Source organism: Elephantulus edwardii, unplaced genomic scaffold (genome assembly GCF_000299155.1).
Source record: "Elephantulus edwardii isolate Elephantulus edwardi_28Jun2011 unplaced genomic scaffold, EleEdw1.0 scaffold00056, whole genome shotgun sequence".
Classification (NCBI taxonomy): domain Eukaryota; kingdom Metazoa; phylum Chordata; class Mammalia; order Macroscelidea; family Macroscelididae; genus Elephantulus; species Elephantulus edwardii.
The window spans coordinates 7086627-7103863 of NW_006399806.1; the positions used below are offsets into that span (position 1 = coordinate 7086627).

General features: G+C 37.1%; 1 protein-coding gene across 1 annotated transcript in view; it reads left to right on the forward strand.

Annotated features, from left to right (window-relative positions):
* Positions 1-10952, forward strand: part of LOC102861316 (stromelysin-2-like) — a 22719-nt gene extending 11767 nt beyond the window's left edge. The window contains exons 8-10 of the mRNA XM_006887351.1: positions 1208-1367; positions 2359-2462; positions 10846-10952. Coding sequence (XP_006887413.1) covers positions 1208-1367; positions 2359-2462; positions 10846-10952 — 371 coding nt within the window. The remainder of the gene's footprint in view (positions 1-1207; positions 1368-2358; positions 2463-10845) is intronic.
* Positions 10953-17237: the final 6285 nt, after the last annotated feature.

The window sequence follows — 17237 nt, forward strand, 5'->3', positions numbered from 1 at the left end:
GATGGCGTATTCTCTTAGCTACTTCCTGCTGAAAAGGGATGATTAGTTATTTAAAGAATTTTTAATGCACATCTCTACAGGAATTTAAATTTTTGTATTCACTTCTGACCTAATTTCCTCTTTCTTAGGATTAAACGAAAGGTATGAAATTTCATGATAAATTATAAAGAGTTATATCACTATAAATCATTGCTACTGCCTGTTAGTATTTGTCTGGGAAGTTTTACTGTACTCTAGATGCTGTGCTAGTCAGTGGAGTTCATGATTAAAGGGGACTCATAGTTTAGGGGGGAAGCAGAAAGGACATCATCAGCACTAATTTCCTGGCATTGAGTCAATTCCAACTGAAAGCAATCTTTCCTTGGGTTTCTGAGGGTAGAAATTATAATGGAGGAGACTGTGCATCTTTCTCCCTCAGAGATGCTGGTGGAATGAAACTGGGGATACACAGCATTTTGGTTAGCAGTGATGGGATTGAGTGAATCTAAGCTCCAAGGAAACCCAGGAGAATCAAGATTGATACTGAAAAGATTGATCTCCTGAAAAGAGCTTTTGTTTCAAATGAATCTTAAAAGAAAAATGCTTTTCCATGTACCAAGGAGAAAGCATGCAAGAAGTGGGAAGTTGGTTCTTCAACACAAAAAGAACTCATTGCTCAAAAGTAAGACTTTCTCTGGAACTGTTCAGATGAACACAAATCATCCAGTATAGTCACAGCAAGAGAAATACAATAGACTGGCATTTTAGATTGGTTGGCCACAAATGTAAGGAAAGGATTCAGACGTGGGAAAAGAAAAAGAGAAGAAACAAAGAGAAAATAATGGGAGGACATGATCCAAATTGACCTAAGCTTCAGTGGGTTCTACAGAGGCAACACAGATTTAACTTGGTGACCATGACAAATTCAAGGGAAAATGGTATGCAAGCTTAAAAAAAATCTTTATTATAAATTCAGATTAAGGTGTCATCAGCAATTAGAAGGAAAGATCTAAGATTAATAATCATAATTTATGGATAATAGATAAAATGCATAAAAGTCTTCTTATTCATTGATTCATTCATTCGAAGCATACTTATTAATCATCTTCTATTTGGATTCTTGGTTGACATTAAAACTAAGCATCCATCTTTAATAAGATAACACATTAAAATAATTTCTAACATCAAAAGCCTTCCCTCAAAATGTTTTGGATTTATTTGTCAATAGGGAATCTGTTCTGGGCCATGAAACTCGGAGAGATACAAGCCGGTTATCCAAGAAGCATCTATACACTGGGTTTTCCTCCATCCATCAAGAATATTGATGCAGCTGTTTCTGATAAAGATAACAGGAAAATCTACTTTTTCATAAAGGAGAAATACTGGAGGTAATACAAAATTGGAATGACTTTGTAGGAAACCTATTTATTTTCTTCCATAAAAAAAAAATCCATAAATTTCTTCTAACTTCAAATTTTCTTTTTTTTTTTTTTTTTCAAAATCCTACATATAACAGAAAGTTCTCATAAAAGCTAATCACTGATCACCAAAACATATCAGAAGACACTAACTCAGATCCAGACTTCTGGTCAAAGTCATATTTGTCTTTTCTTTCTACTAGACACCATGTAACTGCCATTGCTGTGGTTGTTGTGTTCTTTCAAGTTAAAATTGATCACTAGTTAATCTTGTGAGTTTTGAGAGGCAAGAAATTGTGCAGGAGGAGGTTTTCTATCTTTCTCTTATGGAGGACCTGGTGGATTTGAACTGCATACCTTTGTATTGGCAGAAGAGTTCCTTATCCTTAAGTTGTAAAGGAACCCCAAATAGAATATGTTTTAGAGACAACAGTACAGTACAGTAGAGAATCAAGAGTTTATTTTTTGCCAAATAAGTTCATTTGTTTTCTGTATGTGACCCCTATGAAAACCCAAAACTAAACTCTTTTGCCAATTAGTTGATTACTTATAACTTATAAATACTCATCAAGTTTCTGAAATTTTCTGTCTTTCTCCTGTAGAGCTCTGGTAGATTTGATATTTTAGTTAAAAGTCCAACACATAACTAACAGCATTCATATATTTTTGGCTGAAAAGAAAACAAGAGGGAGGAGCTACAAATAGGTTTCACACATTCAGGCTTAAAAAACAAACTTCAAACACATGGTTGAATCCTCTACAATAGCAGAGTACTTATTACTTAGGGAGAATACGGCTTTAAATGCTCAACTTAATAAGCCATGGAAAGTTGCATTTAATGTAGTCCTTTACACCACTTGAAAAGTTTATTGAGGATTTCACACTGGGACATTAATGTTATTTTAAACTGGTAAATAATAGGGGATTCACAAAACACTAAACTGTATTTCTTTTGGTGCAGATTTGATGAGGATAGCCAGTCCATGGATCAAGGTTTCCCCAGATTAATAACTGAGGACTTTCCAGGAGTTGAGCAAAAGATTGATGCTGTACTTAAAAATTCTGGTAAGAGGATACTGGTTTATTTGTCAATGAGGGCTCTTGTGAAAATTTTATTGTATGAAGATGAAGTGGAAAGTCAAAACAATTTCCCAATCGTACACTCCTGTATCTTTTTACTCCACACTCTGCACGGTTTATGTAACTTGGGTTTACATGGTGTTTTCCCATAATTTTCATAAGCTCTTGATTCACATCAGCATGCAAAATCAAAGATTCTTTCAATAATATCTCACATTATAGCCATTTCCTTAAATGTAATTATTTTTACTGTTGCTGAGTCAGAATCAACTCATAATTGATCCTCCCGTAGATTTCCAAGACTGTACACAAGTGGGAGAGAAATGTTTCTTTTTCCTCAAGGAGTTCCTGGTAAATTTGAGCTTCCAGAGAATCACAATCTTTGGGTTATATCAGAGCACCTTTCTTCCGTGATTGCTATTGTTACTCACTTTAAATCAGTACCAACATGTAGTTGACCCTCTAGTGAGTTTCAAAGGTAATAAAGCACATGGGAGTAGACTATCCATTATTCTCCCTTGAAGCAAGATTGGTAGATTCAAACTGCTTTCCTTTGGGTTGGTAGCACAACTCAATATCATAGAGGCCACTAGAGCACCCTCTTCATGTATGTTGTTGTTAGGTGCCTTCTAGTCGTCTACTCATAGTGACCCTATGAACAATAGATTTAAATCCTATCCTGTCCTGTGCCCTCCTCGTCATCTCTTCTATACATGAGCTCTTTGTTACCATCACAGTGCTAATCCATTTCAGTGATAGTCTTCTCCTTCACCATCTCTCCACCTTTCCAAGCATGATGTCTTTCTCTAAGGATTGTTCCTTCCTAAAAAAACATGCCCAAGATATGTGAGAGGAAGTTTCACTCTTCTTACTTGTACAGAGCAACTTGGTTGCACCTTCTACAAAACGTATCTCTTTGTATATTTTATATTCCTTGGGACAGCAGTACTCTTTTCCAACACAATAACTCCATATAATTTTTATGAATTGTTTAACTTCCAGATACATTTCTAATAATTTAAAAGTTTCAGGTGTGCCTTAGTGTTTAGACTTATGTAGTTACTTTTAAGTACCTTGGAGGTACTTATATTTATGTTGTTGTTATACATTGTTGTTTTTGTTATTATGTGCCCTTAGGTCATCCACAACTCCAACCAACCCTATGTACAATGTATATGGGCCAGTCTCACTGACTATGACACATCTAATCCCATTGCCTCAGTTACAGCGTCAATCCATCTCATCTGTAGTCTTCCTCCCCTGGGCTTTCCTTCCATCCTCCAAGCATATCTTCTATAAAAACTGATTCCTCCTGGCCATGTGCCCAAAGAATGTGAAGCAGGGCTTCAATATCCTTGCCTCTGAGGAGAACTTGGTTTTACTCTCTCCAGACACAAGTGTTTCTACTCTTAGCAGTCCAGAGTATCTTCAATACCCTTTTTGAGCACCACAACTAAAGGAATCAATTCTTCTGTCATTTTTAGTTATTGTCCAGTTCTCTGATGCATAGCATGTAACTGAGAAAAATGTGGCCTAAACCAATTGTACGTTAGTCACTAGACTGATATCATTGCTCTTTAACACTTTGAGAGGTCCTTCACAGCAGAATTCCTGAGTGTCTGCACTTATATGTAAGTTGTTATGGTTATTAGGTCTTATTGAGTCAAGTACTACTCATAATGATCCCATGAACAAAACATCTGAACCTTGTTCTATACAGTGCCATCATCACACTTTCTGACACACAAGAGAGCATTGTGGCTGTCACTGTGTCAATCCACCTCATCAAGGATTTCTTTTCCTTTGGTGACCCTCCAATCTGCCCAGTTCATTTCCCTCTTCAAGAAATAGCCCCTCCATGAAGCCTCATCATTCTTGCCTCAAAAAAGCACTCCTATTGCACTATTTCCAAGACTTATCTCTTGGCTGTCCATGATATTTTCAGTGCTCTCCTTCAACATCACATCTCAAAGGCATCAATTCTTCTTCTGCAGTTCTTTTTCATTGTCAAGCTCTCAGATACATAGCAAGTACTTGGAACATCTATGGCCTGAATCAGACACACCTTAGTCCTCAAAATTATATTATTACTCCTCAGTAATTTGAAGAGGTCTCTAAAAGAAGATTTTCCCAGTACAATGTGTCTCCTTATTTCTTGACTTCAAGAGTGTTAATTATGGAACCAAAAGATGAAGCTGTTGACAATTTCAATGTCCCCACCATCTAGCATGATGTTGCCTATTGGTCCAATGGTAAGAATCTTTGTTTTCTTGGCCTTAGGATGCAGTCCATACCATAGGTTGTATTCCTTGATATTTTGCAACAACTGCTTAAAGTTCTTCTCACTTTCAGTGAGTAGTGTTCTGTCATCTGCAAACTCAGGTCATTCATAGATTCCCTCCTAACTTGCTATAACACTACACTTCATGGAGTTGAGCTTCTCAAATAATTTGCTTAACATACAGATTAGTTATGGAGAAAGAATAGAACCCTGATGTACTCTCTTCTTAATTTTAAACCATGCAGTGTTACACTGCTCTGATTACACAACAGCCTTCTGTTCTAGGTATAAGTTACACATGAGCACAATAAAGTGCTCTGGTACTCTATTTTTCTCAATGTCAACAATAGTAGATTTTTTTAAAAAAATATAGCCAATGGGAGTCTAGTTTAATATGAACTGTCTGTCTTTTATTCAATTCAATCTTCTTATTCTTCTTCTGCTATGTTATCCAGAATGATGCCCTGGCCTTCAGTTACCTCATGAAACTGTCTACAGTGGTCAATTGCAAGAAATTATTGTTCTTGCTGTTGTGTGCTAATGAGCCAGAACTGATCCATAGCTTACCCTCCTGTGGGTTTTCAGAGGCATTAATCACACCAGAGGAGATTACCCATCGTGCTCCCATGCAGAGGTTTCAATTCTCATACTTTTGTGTTGGCGGTGCAACCCCTATCAAGAAGCCACTTGAGTTCCCTTGTAAAAAAGTAGCCATCCTCATACATACTCAAAACTGACCAAATATGATTCTGTATTTTTTTTCTGAAGTTTTATTAACACAAATAAAAGTAAAACGGAATAGAACCATTTGCTACATCTTACTGAAAGTTTTAAAGTATAGTTAAGGGAAGAAATTACTTGTTGCTTGAAATCATTATTCCATTTTAAATGGAATAGAAAGGACTCACCAGCTGACTCCAGTAGGGAAGGGTTTGTGGCTTCAGGAACTGTAGCCGGTGAAGCCACTATTGATTGTTAGGCTGGGTATCTGACCAGAATTATCATCGTCAAAATATCAGCAAAGACTGAATTGAAATCTGTCCCTCTTAAATGGGACAGACTTTCATGAAGGCTCCATTGAAATGTGAACAGACAGGCCGAAACCTATTGAAGAAAAAGTCTTGAAGCTTTGACTCTTTGACTTCAATAGAACCTATAGAGACTAAAATGTTGATGGGAGAAATGATGAGAGAAGCTTTCTTTTCACTAGCTGAAGCCAAGTTCACAGCTGGGGACTTATAACCACAGTATTCCAGAACGTGAACAAAGCCCAGGTGAAGGTTTACACAAAGAAGATAATGTAGCAAGCGTTACTTTGCCAGTATTTGAACATTACCAGGAATTGACAGTTATGAGCTGACTGGGTTAGCCAGAGGTGGGGAACAGTACGTGAAGTCAAAGACAAGTTATGCCAAAGCAGTGGAATTATTGGTGGAACACTCTTCATTGCAGCCTTCATTTGTTACTCTACAGTAAGCTATTAAAACAACCAACTGGCATTTAAATGCTCTTAAACATGGTTAAAGAAAATCCAAGAGAAGAAAAAGACTCTTAAGGAAAAACCTGAGAAGGACGTGGAGCAGTGAAGAGTGGCTGGAGTGGTAATAGAGCCAGCTAACCCTCTGGCTGACGACAAGGATGAGAATCTTCTTGTTGAATAGTCTTTCCTGCTGTGGTCCTTCCAGAAACTTGATACTGGTACTTTTTTCATTTACAGTGTATAGGTCTGATTTATGTGGATATTTGGTTTTTTTCACCTAAGATTCTCATTGGTTATAAAATTACTCTGGAAGGGACTTTTGTGGGATTACTTGTGCAACATTAAAATTCAGCATTTTCAGAGATCTGTAAACCTTTTCAAAGAACTTTTAAAATTTATCACAGAGAAATGTTACTTATCCCATCTACATCTGTGCTATAAGTGATTTGCTTCCCAAGTATATTAGGACAATCTCCCATCTTTGAGTCTCTGAACACATCCTGGACTTCAGCTACCACTGTGCACCCTGTATTTCAGCCTGCTTGCACTGGTGTCTGAGATTGCTACAGCTGTCCTTGTGTCATTGTGCTGTTTCTTTCCAAGTCCTATGAATACCTTTCCTTATTTTTCCTTGAACGACAGGATTCTGTCCTGTCTTTGGAACTATGGTACAGAGTAAAAATTTTTAAACGGAAAGAGAAGAGTGGAATGGAGAAAATATAATATGGGGGAAATGTACTTAATTTTAAGTATAGTAAATCTAATGTGTAGATCATTATTCTTACTAAGAATTTAACATAGTAATATCCTTATTTGATGTAACAGATGTACCTAAAAATGAACCATATTGTGACAGGTATCTCCTTGTGGGAAACCCTGCATGGTTCAAAATCAGTAAAGGAGTGTGTCAGGGATGCATCTTGTCCCCATACCTTTTCAATATGTAAGCAGAACAGATCATTTGGGAAGCAGGGCTTTATGAGTAGGAGTGTGACATTAAGATTGGAGGAAGACTCATCAACAACTTATGACATGCAGATTACTCAACCTTGCTTGCTGAAACTGACGAAGACCAGAAGCACTTGCTGCAGAAGGTCAAGGACTGTAGTCTTCAATATGGATTGAAACTCAACATCAAGAAGACAAAAGATTCTTACCACTGGGCTAATTGGCAGCACCATGATAGATGGAGAAGAGTTTGAGGTTGTTAGCTTGTAATTACAGCTTGTTCGGATCCACAATCAAAACCCTTAACACCAGCATTAAGAAAATCAAAAGACGAATTGCACTGTGAAAATCTGCTGTCATGGACCTCTCCAGAGTACTGAAAAACAACATCAATCTAGAGATAAAGGTGTGCCTAATCAAGACCATCCATGGTCTTCTAGATTACTTGTTATGCTTCAGAGAGCTTGACAATGACTAAGGATGACATAAGAAGAATAGATGCCTTTGAGTTGTCACGCTGGAGAAGAGCCTTGAACATACCATGGACCAAGAAAACAAATCAGTCTGTGTTGGAGAGGGTGAAACCAAGTCTTTCCTTGGATCTAGGGCTTTGAAGCTCCATCTCACATACTTTGGGCATGTGGCCAGGAGAGACCGACCAGTCTTTGGAGAAAAACATCATGCTTAGAAGTATAGAGGAAAGGGAGACCCCAAGTGAGATGGATTGCTAAGTAACTGGGGCAATGGAACCTTAATGTATCAGAATTAGTGAGAACTGGCTCAGGAGAGTGAAGAGTTCAGAGCTACTGTACATAGGGTTGGCATACGTCACAGGTGACTCAAGATCACATAACAACAAAAACATACGATATTGGGGGGTTTTGTTTGGGGTTTGTGGTGTTTTTTTTAAATTTAAGCCTCATGTTTAGAGTCAACAAGACCTTGGAGAAGGCCTTTGTATTTAAAAGTAGGTTGTTATTATACTTTGGAGTAACATTCTTCTAAGTGGTACAGCACTCTTCTGTCAGTATGCTGTACTGAGGGTCCTAGTGTTGCAGTGATGCTGAACCTTGTGTCACTGGGGTGTCAGATGCCTTAACGGTTACCCATGGTGAACAGTGTTTGTAGTAGTTCCCAGTTTAAGACAGGAAGCAGGAGTGGCATCCACATCCTAAACAATATGCCTCTGGAAACTCTATGAACTTTGATAAATGACGATAATTACAGTAAGGCTTCAGGCCTTTTGTTCAGAGGGTCGCCATGAGTAGTACTCCACAGCAATCAACAACAACAAATTTTGATAGAAGAGACAATTAAAAAGGAGCTAAACATATCCTTCCTTTCCTACTAGTAAAGAGGTTATAATGTAACAGTGACTTTTGTTTCTATCAAAAACTGCCTTGAGTTTTGCTGTGTATCTTGTTTTGCCCTGAGGATTAGTTTGTTGTTATGTGCCATCAAGTTGCCTGCGACTCATAGTGACCCTATGTACGACAGCCCTAACTCCTGCTCTATCCTGTGCCAATCTTGCTGTCTCTGACACACCCACCCTGATTACCCCAGTCACCGAATCAATCCACCTCATCGAGGGTTTCCTCTCCTGTGCTGTCCCTCCAACCTCCCAAGCATGATGTCCCTCCTTGTAACACGTCCAAAGTATGTCAGATAAAGATTCAGAACCCTTACCTCCAAGGAGCAGACTGCCTTAATCCTCTCCAGGATGAACCTGTTCATTCTTTTAGAAGTTTACGGTATGTTCGATTGCAAACACTTTGGCCTCTTTCAGGCAAACCTTAATCTCCAGACTGACATCATTCTGTTCCAATACTTTGGAGAGGTCTCTGACAGCACACTTTCCCAACGCAATACGTCTTTTAATTTCCTGGCTGCCTGTGCCAACAGTGTAGATTGTGGAGCCAAGCAAACTAAAGCTGTTTACAATCTCAATCTCTTCACCATCCATCATGATGCTGCCAATCGGCCCATTGGTGACAATCTTTGATTTCTTGATATTGAGCTTCAATCCATATTGAAGGCTGCAGTCCTTGACCTTCTACAGCAAGCGCTTGAATATAAGGAATAGTTTGTTTGTTTTTTTATTACACTGGTTTATGTACAAAATTCAAATACATTGTTTTCCAGAACAGATTCTTCCAATTTTCCTCACCCCCCCGCTCACCAAATTGTACAACTCCGTGATTAATCTCCCCTCCCCTGCAAATCCTCATCCCTTATATTTATTAATTTATTTGTAACAATATTTTACCCATTGTTCTTTTTCTCAAATTTCAATGTGGAAGCTTCTGCAAGGCAGTTTCTGTGTCTTTCAACATGACTTTATTAGTAGAGTAACATTTTCTTAGCATCAAGGACTCTCCTTCATAGGGTTGCTATGAGTTGCCTGCGACTCGACGGCACTTAACAACAACCACAACAACAACATTTTCTTACTTGAATTATCTTTAACACTTTTTTTCAATCTAGTTGTCCATTGGTATAAGTGTTAATCATGATATCAATAAAGTTATTAAATTATGCTTTATTTTTATAACTTCTTGTTTTCTCTAGATTTTCTACATATGGAAACTAATGATCTTTGAAAAACTGCACCTTTGTTTCTACTCTAATTCCTCCCCCATCTGTTTCTTTAAGAGAATGATAATTTATCCAGTTATGTATATTGTATTGAAACAGATGAGGGAAAGAACAAATTAGAAGTGATATATGACTGAGTATTATGGTTAGCACAGGAATCCAGAATTAAGGTTGCATAGAGAAGTGTACTAGGGGTGGGGGCTGGGGGGAAGGGACGTGGGAATTGTATACTAATGAAGGAATTTTTTTTTTTTTCTTTTTTTTTTTTTCTCTTCGGAGGGGGAAGCGAGCTGGTGGGGAGGGGTGGGAAGGGAGAAAATTGCGGCAGTGAATGAATGGAAATCCAAAACCTCTGTAAAAAAATAAAAAATAAAAAAATTATTAAAAAAAAGAGAATGATAATATGAAACACAATGTGAATAAAGATGTGAAATTCAATGTATATAAATGAGGGGGAAAAAACGCAAATCACTAAACTAAAATTAAAACAAATATGATTATTGATAAGGAAAAATTTGTCGTTATTTTTCCTGGAAGAAATGAATAGGGATACTATGGCTTGAAATTCATAATGCTCAAGGAACTTGTGATCTTAGCAATTTTTCATTTTCTTGGGTTTAGTTGCCTTTCAAGTTGTGATTTAGGACATGGTTAGAATAGAAGGAGCAAGACATTAGGAGAAAGAGGACAAAATAAAGATGTTTTTAAAAAAATGTAAACTTTATCTCTTTGGAGACAGTGTCATCTAGTATTTCATAGCAATGACTTTGAAGTCAGATAAAGAGGAGCTTAAGCTTCCCTTTAACTTTCATTAGTGACATTATCTTTGGGAAGAATATTCAAACTACCATAAATTTCTGGAATTTGTACTTACTTCATTAGTACCATCTAAGATTATTTGTAAGAATAAATGAGATAAAGCATGTATAAATAACACTTAGTGTAGGACAGAGTGACCAGCCAGTAAATGTTCTCATTATTAACTTACTCTTATTCTAAGTTATGTATGTCATAAAAGTGGTTTGCTGAAAGAATGTCTCATTATTATCTCCACTGTATTTCAGGATTGTTTTATTTCTTCAGTGGACCATTACAGATTGAGTTTGACCCTAATACCAAGATGGTGACAAAGCGTGAGAAGAGTAACAGCTGGTTAGGTTGTAAAGTATGATATGGAGAAGACAAGACTTAGGCACTTGAGGTGAATACATTATTATTCATCTAATCATTCATTGCATCTGAATGTGCAGGAACCAAAGAAGACAGGACTTGATCCAAGGACTTAGATGGATAGTATCCTGTGTCATCAAATATGTATCTGAAAGGCTTCAGTTGCATGAAATAGAAGTAGGATATATTCATGAGAAAAACAACAGAATGTACCTTCATTGGTGTTTGTCTTGTTCTTTAATAAATATATTTTACTTGTGACATGTTACTTCAATAGAATTCTTTTTCCTCACACTGAGCCCACTGTCGAGTATCATCTGGCAGACAGAAGTGGAGCTGCAGAATCTCACACTCCAGGATTGGGACATATGACTGGGACTTGCCCTTTTCTTTCTTTTCTTCTTCCCAGATTAAGATTTGATCTTTGCCTCCAAGAGATTGTCTTTTTTAATTGATACTTTTTTATTAATTAATTTTAATGAAAGTTTACAGACACTTTGGATTTCCATTCATTCATTGTTGCACTTTATCCCCTGCCCAATCTTCTCTCCTCACCCCCAGTTCGCTCTTCTCTTTGAAAAGTAAAAGAAAAATTCTTTCATTGTTATGCAATCCCCCTCCTCCGCATGCAGCCTTCATTCTAGACTCCTGTCATAATAATAATACCTAATCATATACCCCTTTTAAACAATTCTCCTCCTCATCTGTTTCAATACAATATACATAATTAATCCCCTCTTTATCAGTCTCCCTCCGATGTCAGTCCTGTTTTACAACAGTGGCACTTTGCATATTTGTCCTTTTGTGAGTGAGATATTTCACTCAGCATAATGTACTCCAGAGTCATCCATTTTGAAGAATATTTCATGAGTTCTTTGTTTTTCACTGCATCATAGTATTCCATTGTGTGAATATACCACAGCTTCTCTATCCATTCATTTGTTGATGGGCACTTAGGTTGTTTCCAATCTTTGCTTTTGTGAACAAAGCCACAATAAACATGGGTGTTCATAAGACACTACCTTTTATACACTTTTAACTAAGGCAGAACAAAGTCTATAGGTGACCTATACCTCTGGTTCTGGGCAAAATTATGAAATAGAATTCTACAATGTTGAATATAAGAAAACCAGCAAATATAAAAAAAAAAAAAGAAAGAAAACCAACAAATTATCTAATCTACTTCTTCATTTTAAAGGTAATAAAAAAACAAAACAATTGCAAAAAAAAACCCCAAATACTAAACCACACAATACCTCTCCAGTTGCTTTATTTTTTTTCCTTGGTTTTTTTTTAGTTACTTCATTTTTAATCTATAAAAATTTACTTTCTGAAAGGCTTCTTGTCCTAACAACTAAATTTTTCAGAACTTCTCCTTTTTTTTAATAAAAAAGTCTTCTTCTTATCATTTTGCAACTTTGGGTCAGTAAGAAACAGTTCTTATCATGGAAATGTATGGTCAATAAAAAAGAGTTAATCTAAACATGAAAAATTTATGATAGAATTGTCTCCATTGAGTTCTATTGCTCACATCAGAGAGATATACTTTGGAAGACTGCTCTTTCTTTTATGAATTTGCTTAAATAAAATGCACTATCATAGATACAAGATTGAGAGCAGAGAGACAAGCACGGGTAACCTAAATTCATTAAGATTTGCCTGGTGGGAAAAATAAATGAAACAAAAGAAAACGTACATTTTATACTTGTTGTTGACAAGCACGGGTAACCTAATTTCATTAAGATTTGCCTGGTGGGAAAAATAAATGAAACAAAAGAAAACGTACATTTTATACTTGTTGTTGTTGTTATGTGCCACCGAGTCCCTTGTGACTCATAGAGACCCTATGTACAACAGCTCTAAACTCTGCTCTGTCCTGTGCCAATCTCATTGTCTCCGACACACTCATCCCGATTGCCTCAGTCACCAAATCACCTCCCAGAGGGCCTTCCCCTCCTGCGCCTGCCCTCCACCTTCCCAAGCATGATATCCCTCTCCAAGGAGCGGTCTCTCCTTACAACATGACCAAAGTATGTCAGACGAAGTCTCAGAATCCTTGCCTCCAAGGAGCAGCCCGGTTCAACCCTATCCAGGATGAATCTGTTTGTTTTCTTAGCAGTCCATTTCTCAGCACTCTACTCCAACACCAAAGCTCAAAAGCATCAATTCTCCTTCTACCTCCTGGTCATTGTCCAGCTAAAGAAATACATGATTAGGTATAATTTGCATTATAACAGTCCAGAATAAGAGGTGCAGGGGAAGGAGGAAATTGTGCAACAATGAAAGAATCTTTTTAAAGAGAAAAGCGAACTGAGTGGGAGGACATTGGGAGGAAACATGCAACAGTGAATGAACGGAAATCCAAGTGTTCTGTATTCTCTGGTTAAAATATCAACTAAAACATGAAAAACAAACAAAACAGTTATAAGCATACCATTCAATAAGTGAGAGAGTGTATGGAAAAATAATTGTGTATGGCTAAAGAGCAAAGATTGGGAAGGTAACAATGAAAAAAGAAGTGTTTAAGTTACATTAGCCTGGGAGTTAAAAGAGAAAAGAGCGAAAATTTTTATGGGGAAAACAACAGCAATCTGTGTACTCCTAGAGGTTAAAAGCTTGTACGAATGCTCCAAATAACCGTTTCGACTGGAATTTAGTAAATGAGGTGACTTACTACTAGGGTTTTGGAGTAAAATAATGTTATATAGTTTATCATCGCTGTTGTGGAGTTGAATACAATTCATAGCAACACTATGAACAAAAGATCTGAACTCTCTTCTATCCTGAGCCATCCTTACACTTGCTTTTTAATCTTTTTCTGTTTTTCTTCTTTATTGTATACTGTTTTATTTATACCGTTTGAATATATTGTTTTTCATACCTGATCCTTCCCAGTGCCTTCTCCTCCCCCTCCAACCATCAAATTGTGTGACCCCATGATTAGCCACCATCTGCTTCCACCCTTAACCCCCTTGGATGCTCTTACCTTGTTTTACAATAATGGTCTTATACAATATTTTTCTTTATGAGACTGAATTAGTTCTTTTAGCATAATACTTTGCAGTTCCTCCTAAGTTAGATAGTAATTTACAAAATCATTGTTCCTTCATGCTGCATATAGTATTCCATTGTGTAAATGTCCCATAATTACTCAATCCATTTAATTGTTGTTGGACGTTTGGGCTGTTTGCATGTTCATACTGTGGTGAATGTACTTGCTATGAACATTAGTGTACAAGTCTCTGTTTGTGCCTCAATTCTCATTTTCTCTGGGTATATTTCAAGCTGGATCATATAGAATTTCTATTTTCAGCTTTCTGAGAAAATGTCTAACTGCCTTCCAGAGTGGCTGTACCATTTTACAATCCCACCAACAATGTATTAGAGTTCCTATTTAGCCACATCCTCTCCCACATTGAACTTTGCCAACTGCTACTGGAGTGAGATGGTACCTCATTGTGAGTTTGATTTGCATCTCTCCTATTGCTAGTGATTTTGAAAATGTCTTCATGTATCTGTTTCCCATTTGAATACTTCCTTTGTGAAAACCTTTCCATATCTTTTGCCCATTTTGTAATTGAGTTGTCAGTCTTTTTCTTGTTGAGGCCCTGAAGTATTCTGTAAACTTTTGATATGATACTCAAGTCTAAGATGGTATTGCCAAATGTTTTTTCCCAGTCAGTAGGTTTTCTTTTCACTCTGTTGGAGAATGTTTTTGACGTACACAGATACTTAATCTTTAGATGGTCCCATTTCTCAATTGTATTCTCTCCAGATTGTGCATTTCGGGCTATATTTGGCAGTCTCTTTGTACCATAGACTAGGCCATCTAATCTTGTTTCCAGTATGATTTGGCCTTTATTCCCAGGTCTCTGATCCACTTTGAGCTCGTTTTTGTGTATGATGTTAGATGTGGATCCTGTTTGAGCTTTCTGCAGGTAACAATCTGGTTTGGCCAGCACCATTTATTGAAAAGGTTGTCATTTCCCCATTTGATAGGTTTTATTTTCTTGTCGAATTATCAGTTGACCATAGACAACTGGGTCTATTTCCGAGTTCTCAGTTCTGTTCCGTTGGTCTATGTGCCTGTCATTGTACCAGTACCATGCACGTTTCTTTATTACCACTGCGTAGTAAATTTTGAGGTTTAGGGGGTGTTCTGCCTCGCATTTCATTTTTCTTTCTCAGAAGTGTTTTCCTTATTCTGGGTCTCTTGCTTTCCCAAATAAATACAATAATTTTCCTTTCAATCTCCTGAAAAATTAATTTGGTGTCTATATTGGGTTTGTGTTGAACATGTAGATTGCTTTTGGTAGGATTGTCATCTTCACAATATTGAGTCTTCTTGTCTGTGAACACAGCACATTATTCCATTTCTTTAGATCTTTTACCATATCTTACAGAAATATTCGGTAGGTTTTTGTATAGGTCTTTTTTATCTCTAGTTAGGTTTATTCTCAAGTATCTCAATTTGTGGTTGGCTATTTTAAATGGCTTCTCTTAATCTGTGATATCTACCAAACATTGTCAATCATGTGTAACTATTATGGCATTTGATGCATCACTGGCACACCATTCAGTATCACAGTAATCCCAAGTTACCTGAGTACAGCGAAATTACAGAGCAGTGCTGTACCACATAGCAAAATGTCCATTTCAAACACAATTAAAACCAAATGAATTTTTTAAAAACCCCAGGCTACACACCAGTCTCTCATTGGTTCCATCAAGAGGCTTCTATCACACACTGACCACCAAGTAACCAGGTCATATCCAATCTCCATCCAACACAAAAGAACTTGAAGGAGTGGCACGCACTTTCTAAACATACCTTTGGAAACTCCATGAACTTAGACAAAGGACAATAGTTATAGAACAGGGTTAAGGCATTTTGTTTATAAAGTCACTACCTAATGACACTTAACAACGATAATAATATATAATGCCAAGTCTTTGTCTCCATTTTAGAGTTGGGTGAAGAGGATGGTGAAGATGGTGCTCTTGTTTTGGTTGAGGATCTGTGTGGATTTTTTTTTTTTACTTAAGCCTTTTTTTTTTTTTACAGTCAATAAGACCTCTTTAGAGGGCCCTTATATTTAAATGTTGGGCCTGAAGGATTATATTATAATCCCTTATTACTATATTTTGAGGAATATTCTTCTAAGTCATACAGCACTCTGGTCGATTTGCAATGCTGAGGTAATCTGGGTTTGCTTGTGCCACTAGGGACTCATATGCCATAATGGGACTACTGTGCCATAGGTGTGCCAAACACCATAATGGCTCCCTATTGTGGACAGTGTTCAGTGGAGCTCTCAGAATGATTCAGGTTTGGAAGCAGGAGTGGCATCCACTCCCTAAACAACATTCTTCTGGAAATGCTATGAACTTGGACAAGTCAGTTGGGCCCGAGGGTCTGCTGTTAATTTATTTTTGAGGAACATTCCTCTAGGTTGTTCAGCAATCCTCTGTAAATTTTCTGCACTAAGGTGATCTGGGCTTGATGTGATACTGAACCTTGTGTCACTGCGGGGTCAAATTCTATAATTTGGAGCTCCCAGTTTAAGACAGTTTTGGAAGCAGGAGTGGCATCCACTTCATAAACCACATGCCTCTGGAAAGTCTATGTACTTGGAAAAACAATGATAGTTATAGAAAGACCAGTCCTTTTGTTCATAGGTCACTATGAGTTGTGTTTGACTCGAGGCAATAAACAACAACATGTAAATGGTATTGCTTTCTTGGTTTCCATCTCTGATTTCTCAGAACTATAGAGAAATCCCACTTATTTTTTTAATATTTATCTTATATCCTGAAACTCTACTAAATTAGCCTAATAGTTCTAAGTTTTGTTGGCACTTGCTATCCTATCATCTGCATATAGTGACAGTTTAACCATCTCTTTGCCGATCTGGATGCATTTTGTTTCCTTCTCTAGTCTTTTTGCCTAAGCAAGCACTTCCAGTACAATGTTGAGTAGAAGTGGTGACAGTGGGCATCCTTGTCTGGTCCTTGTTCACAAGAAAAATGCTTTTAGTCTTTCTCCATTGAGAATGATATTGGCTCTTGGTTTTCCATATATACTTTTGCTATGTTGAGGAAATTCCCTTCTATTCCAATTTTACTGTATTTCTTTATCAGGAAAGGGCGTTGGATTTTTGTCAAGTGTCTTTTCCACATCAATTGATAAGACCTGTGGTTCTGGTTATTTGATTTGTTTATATGATGAATTACATTGATTGTTTTCTTGTGTAGAGCCATCCTTGCATACCTGCTGTCCTATTTG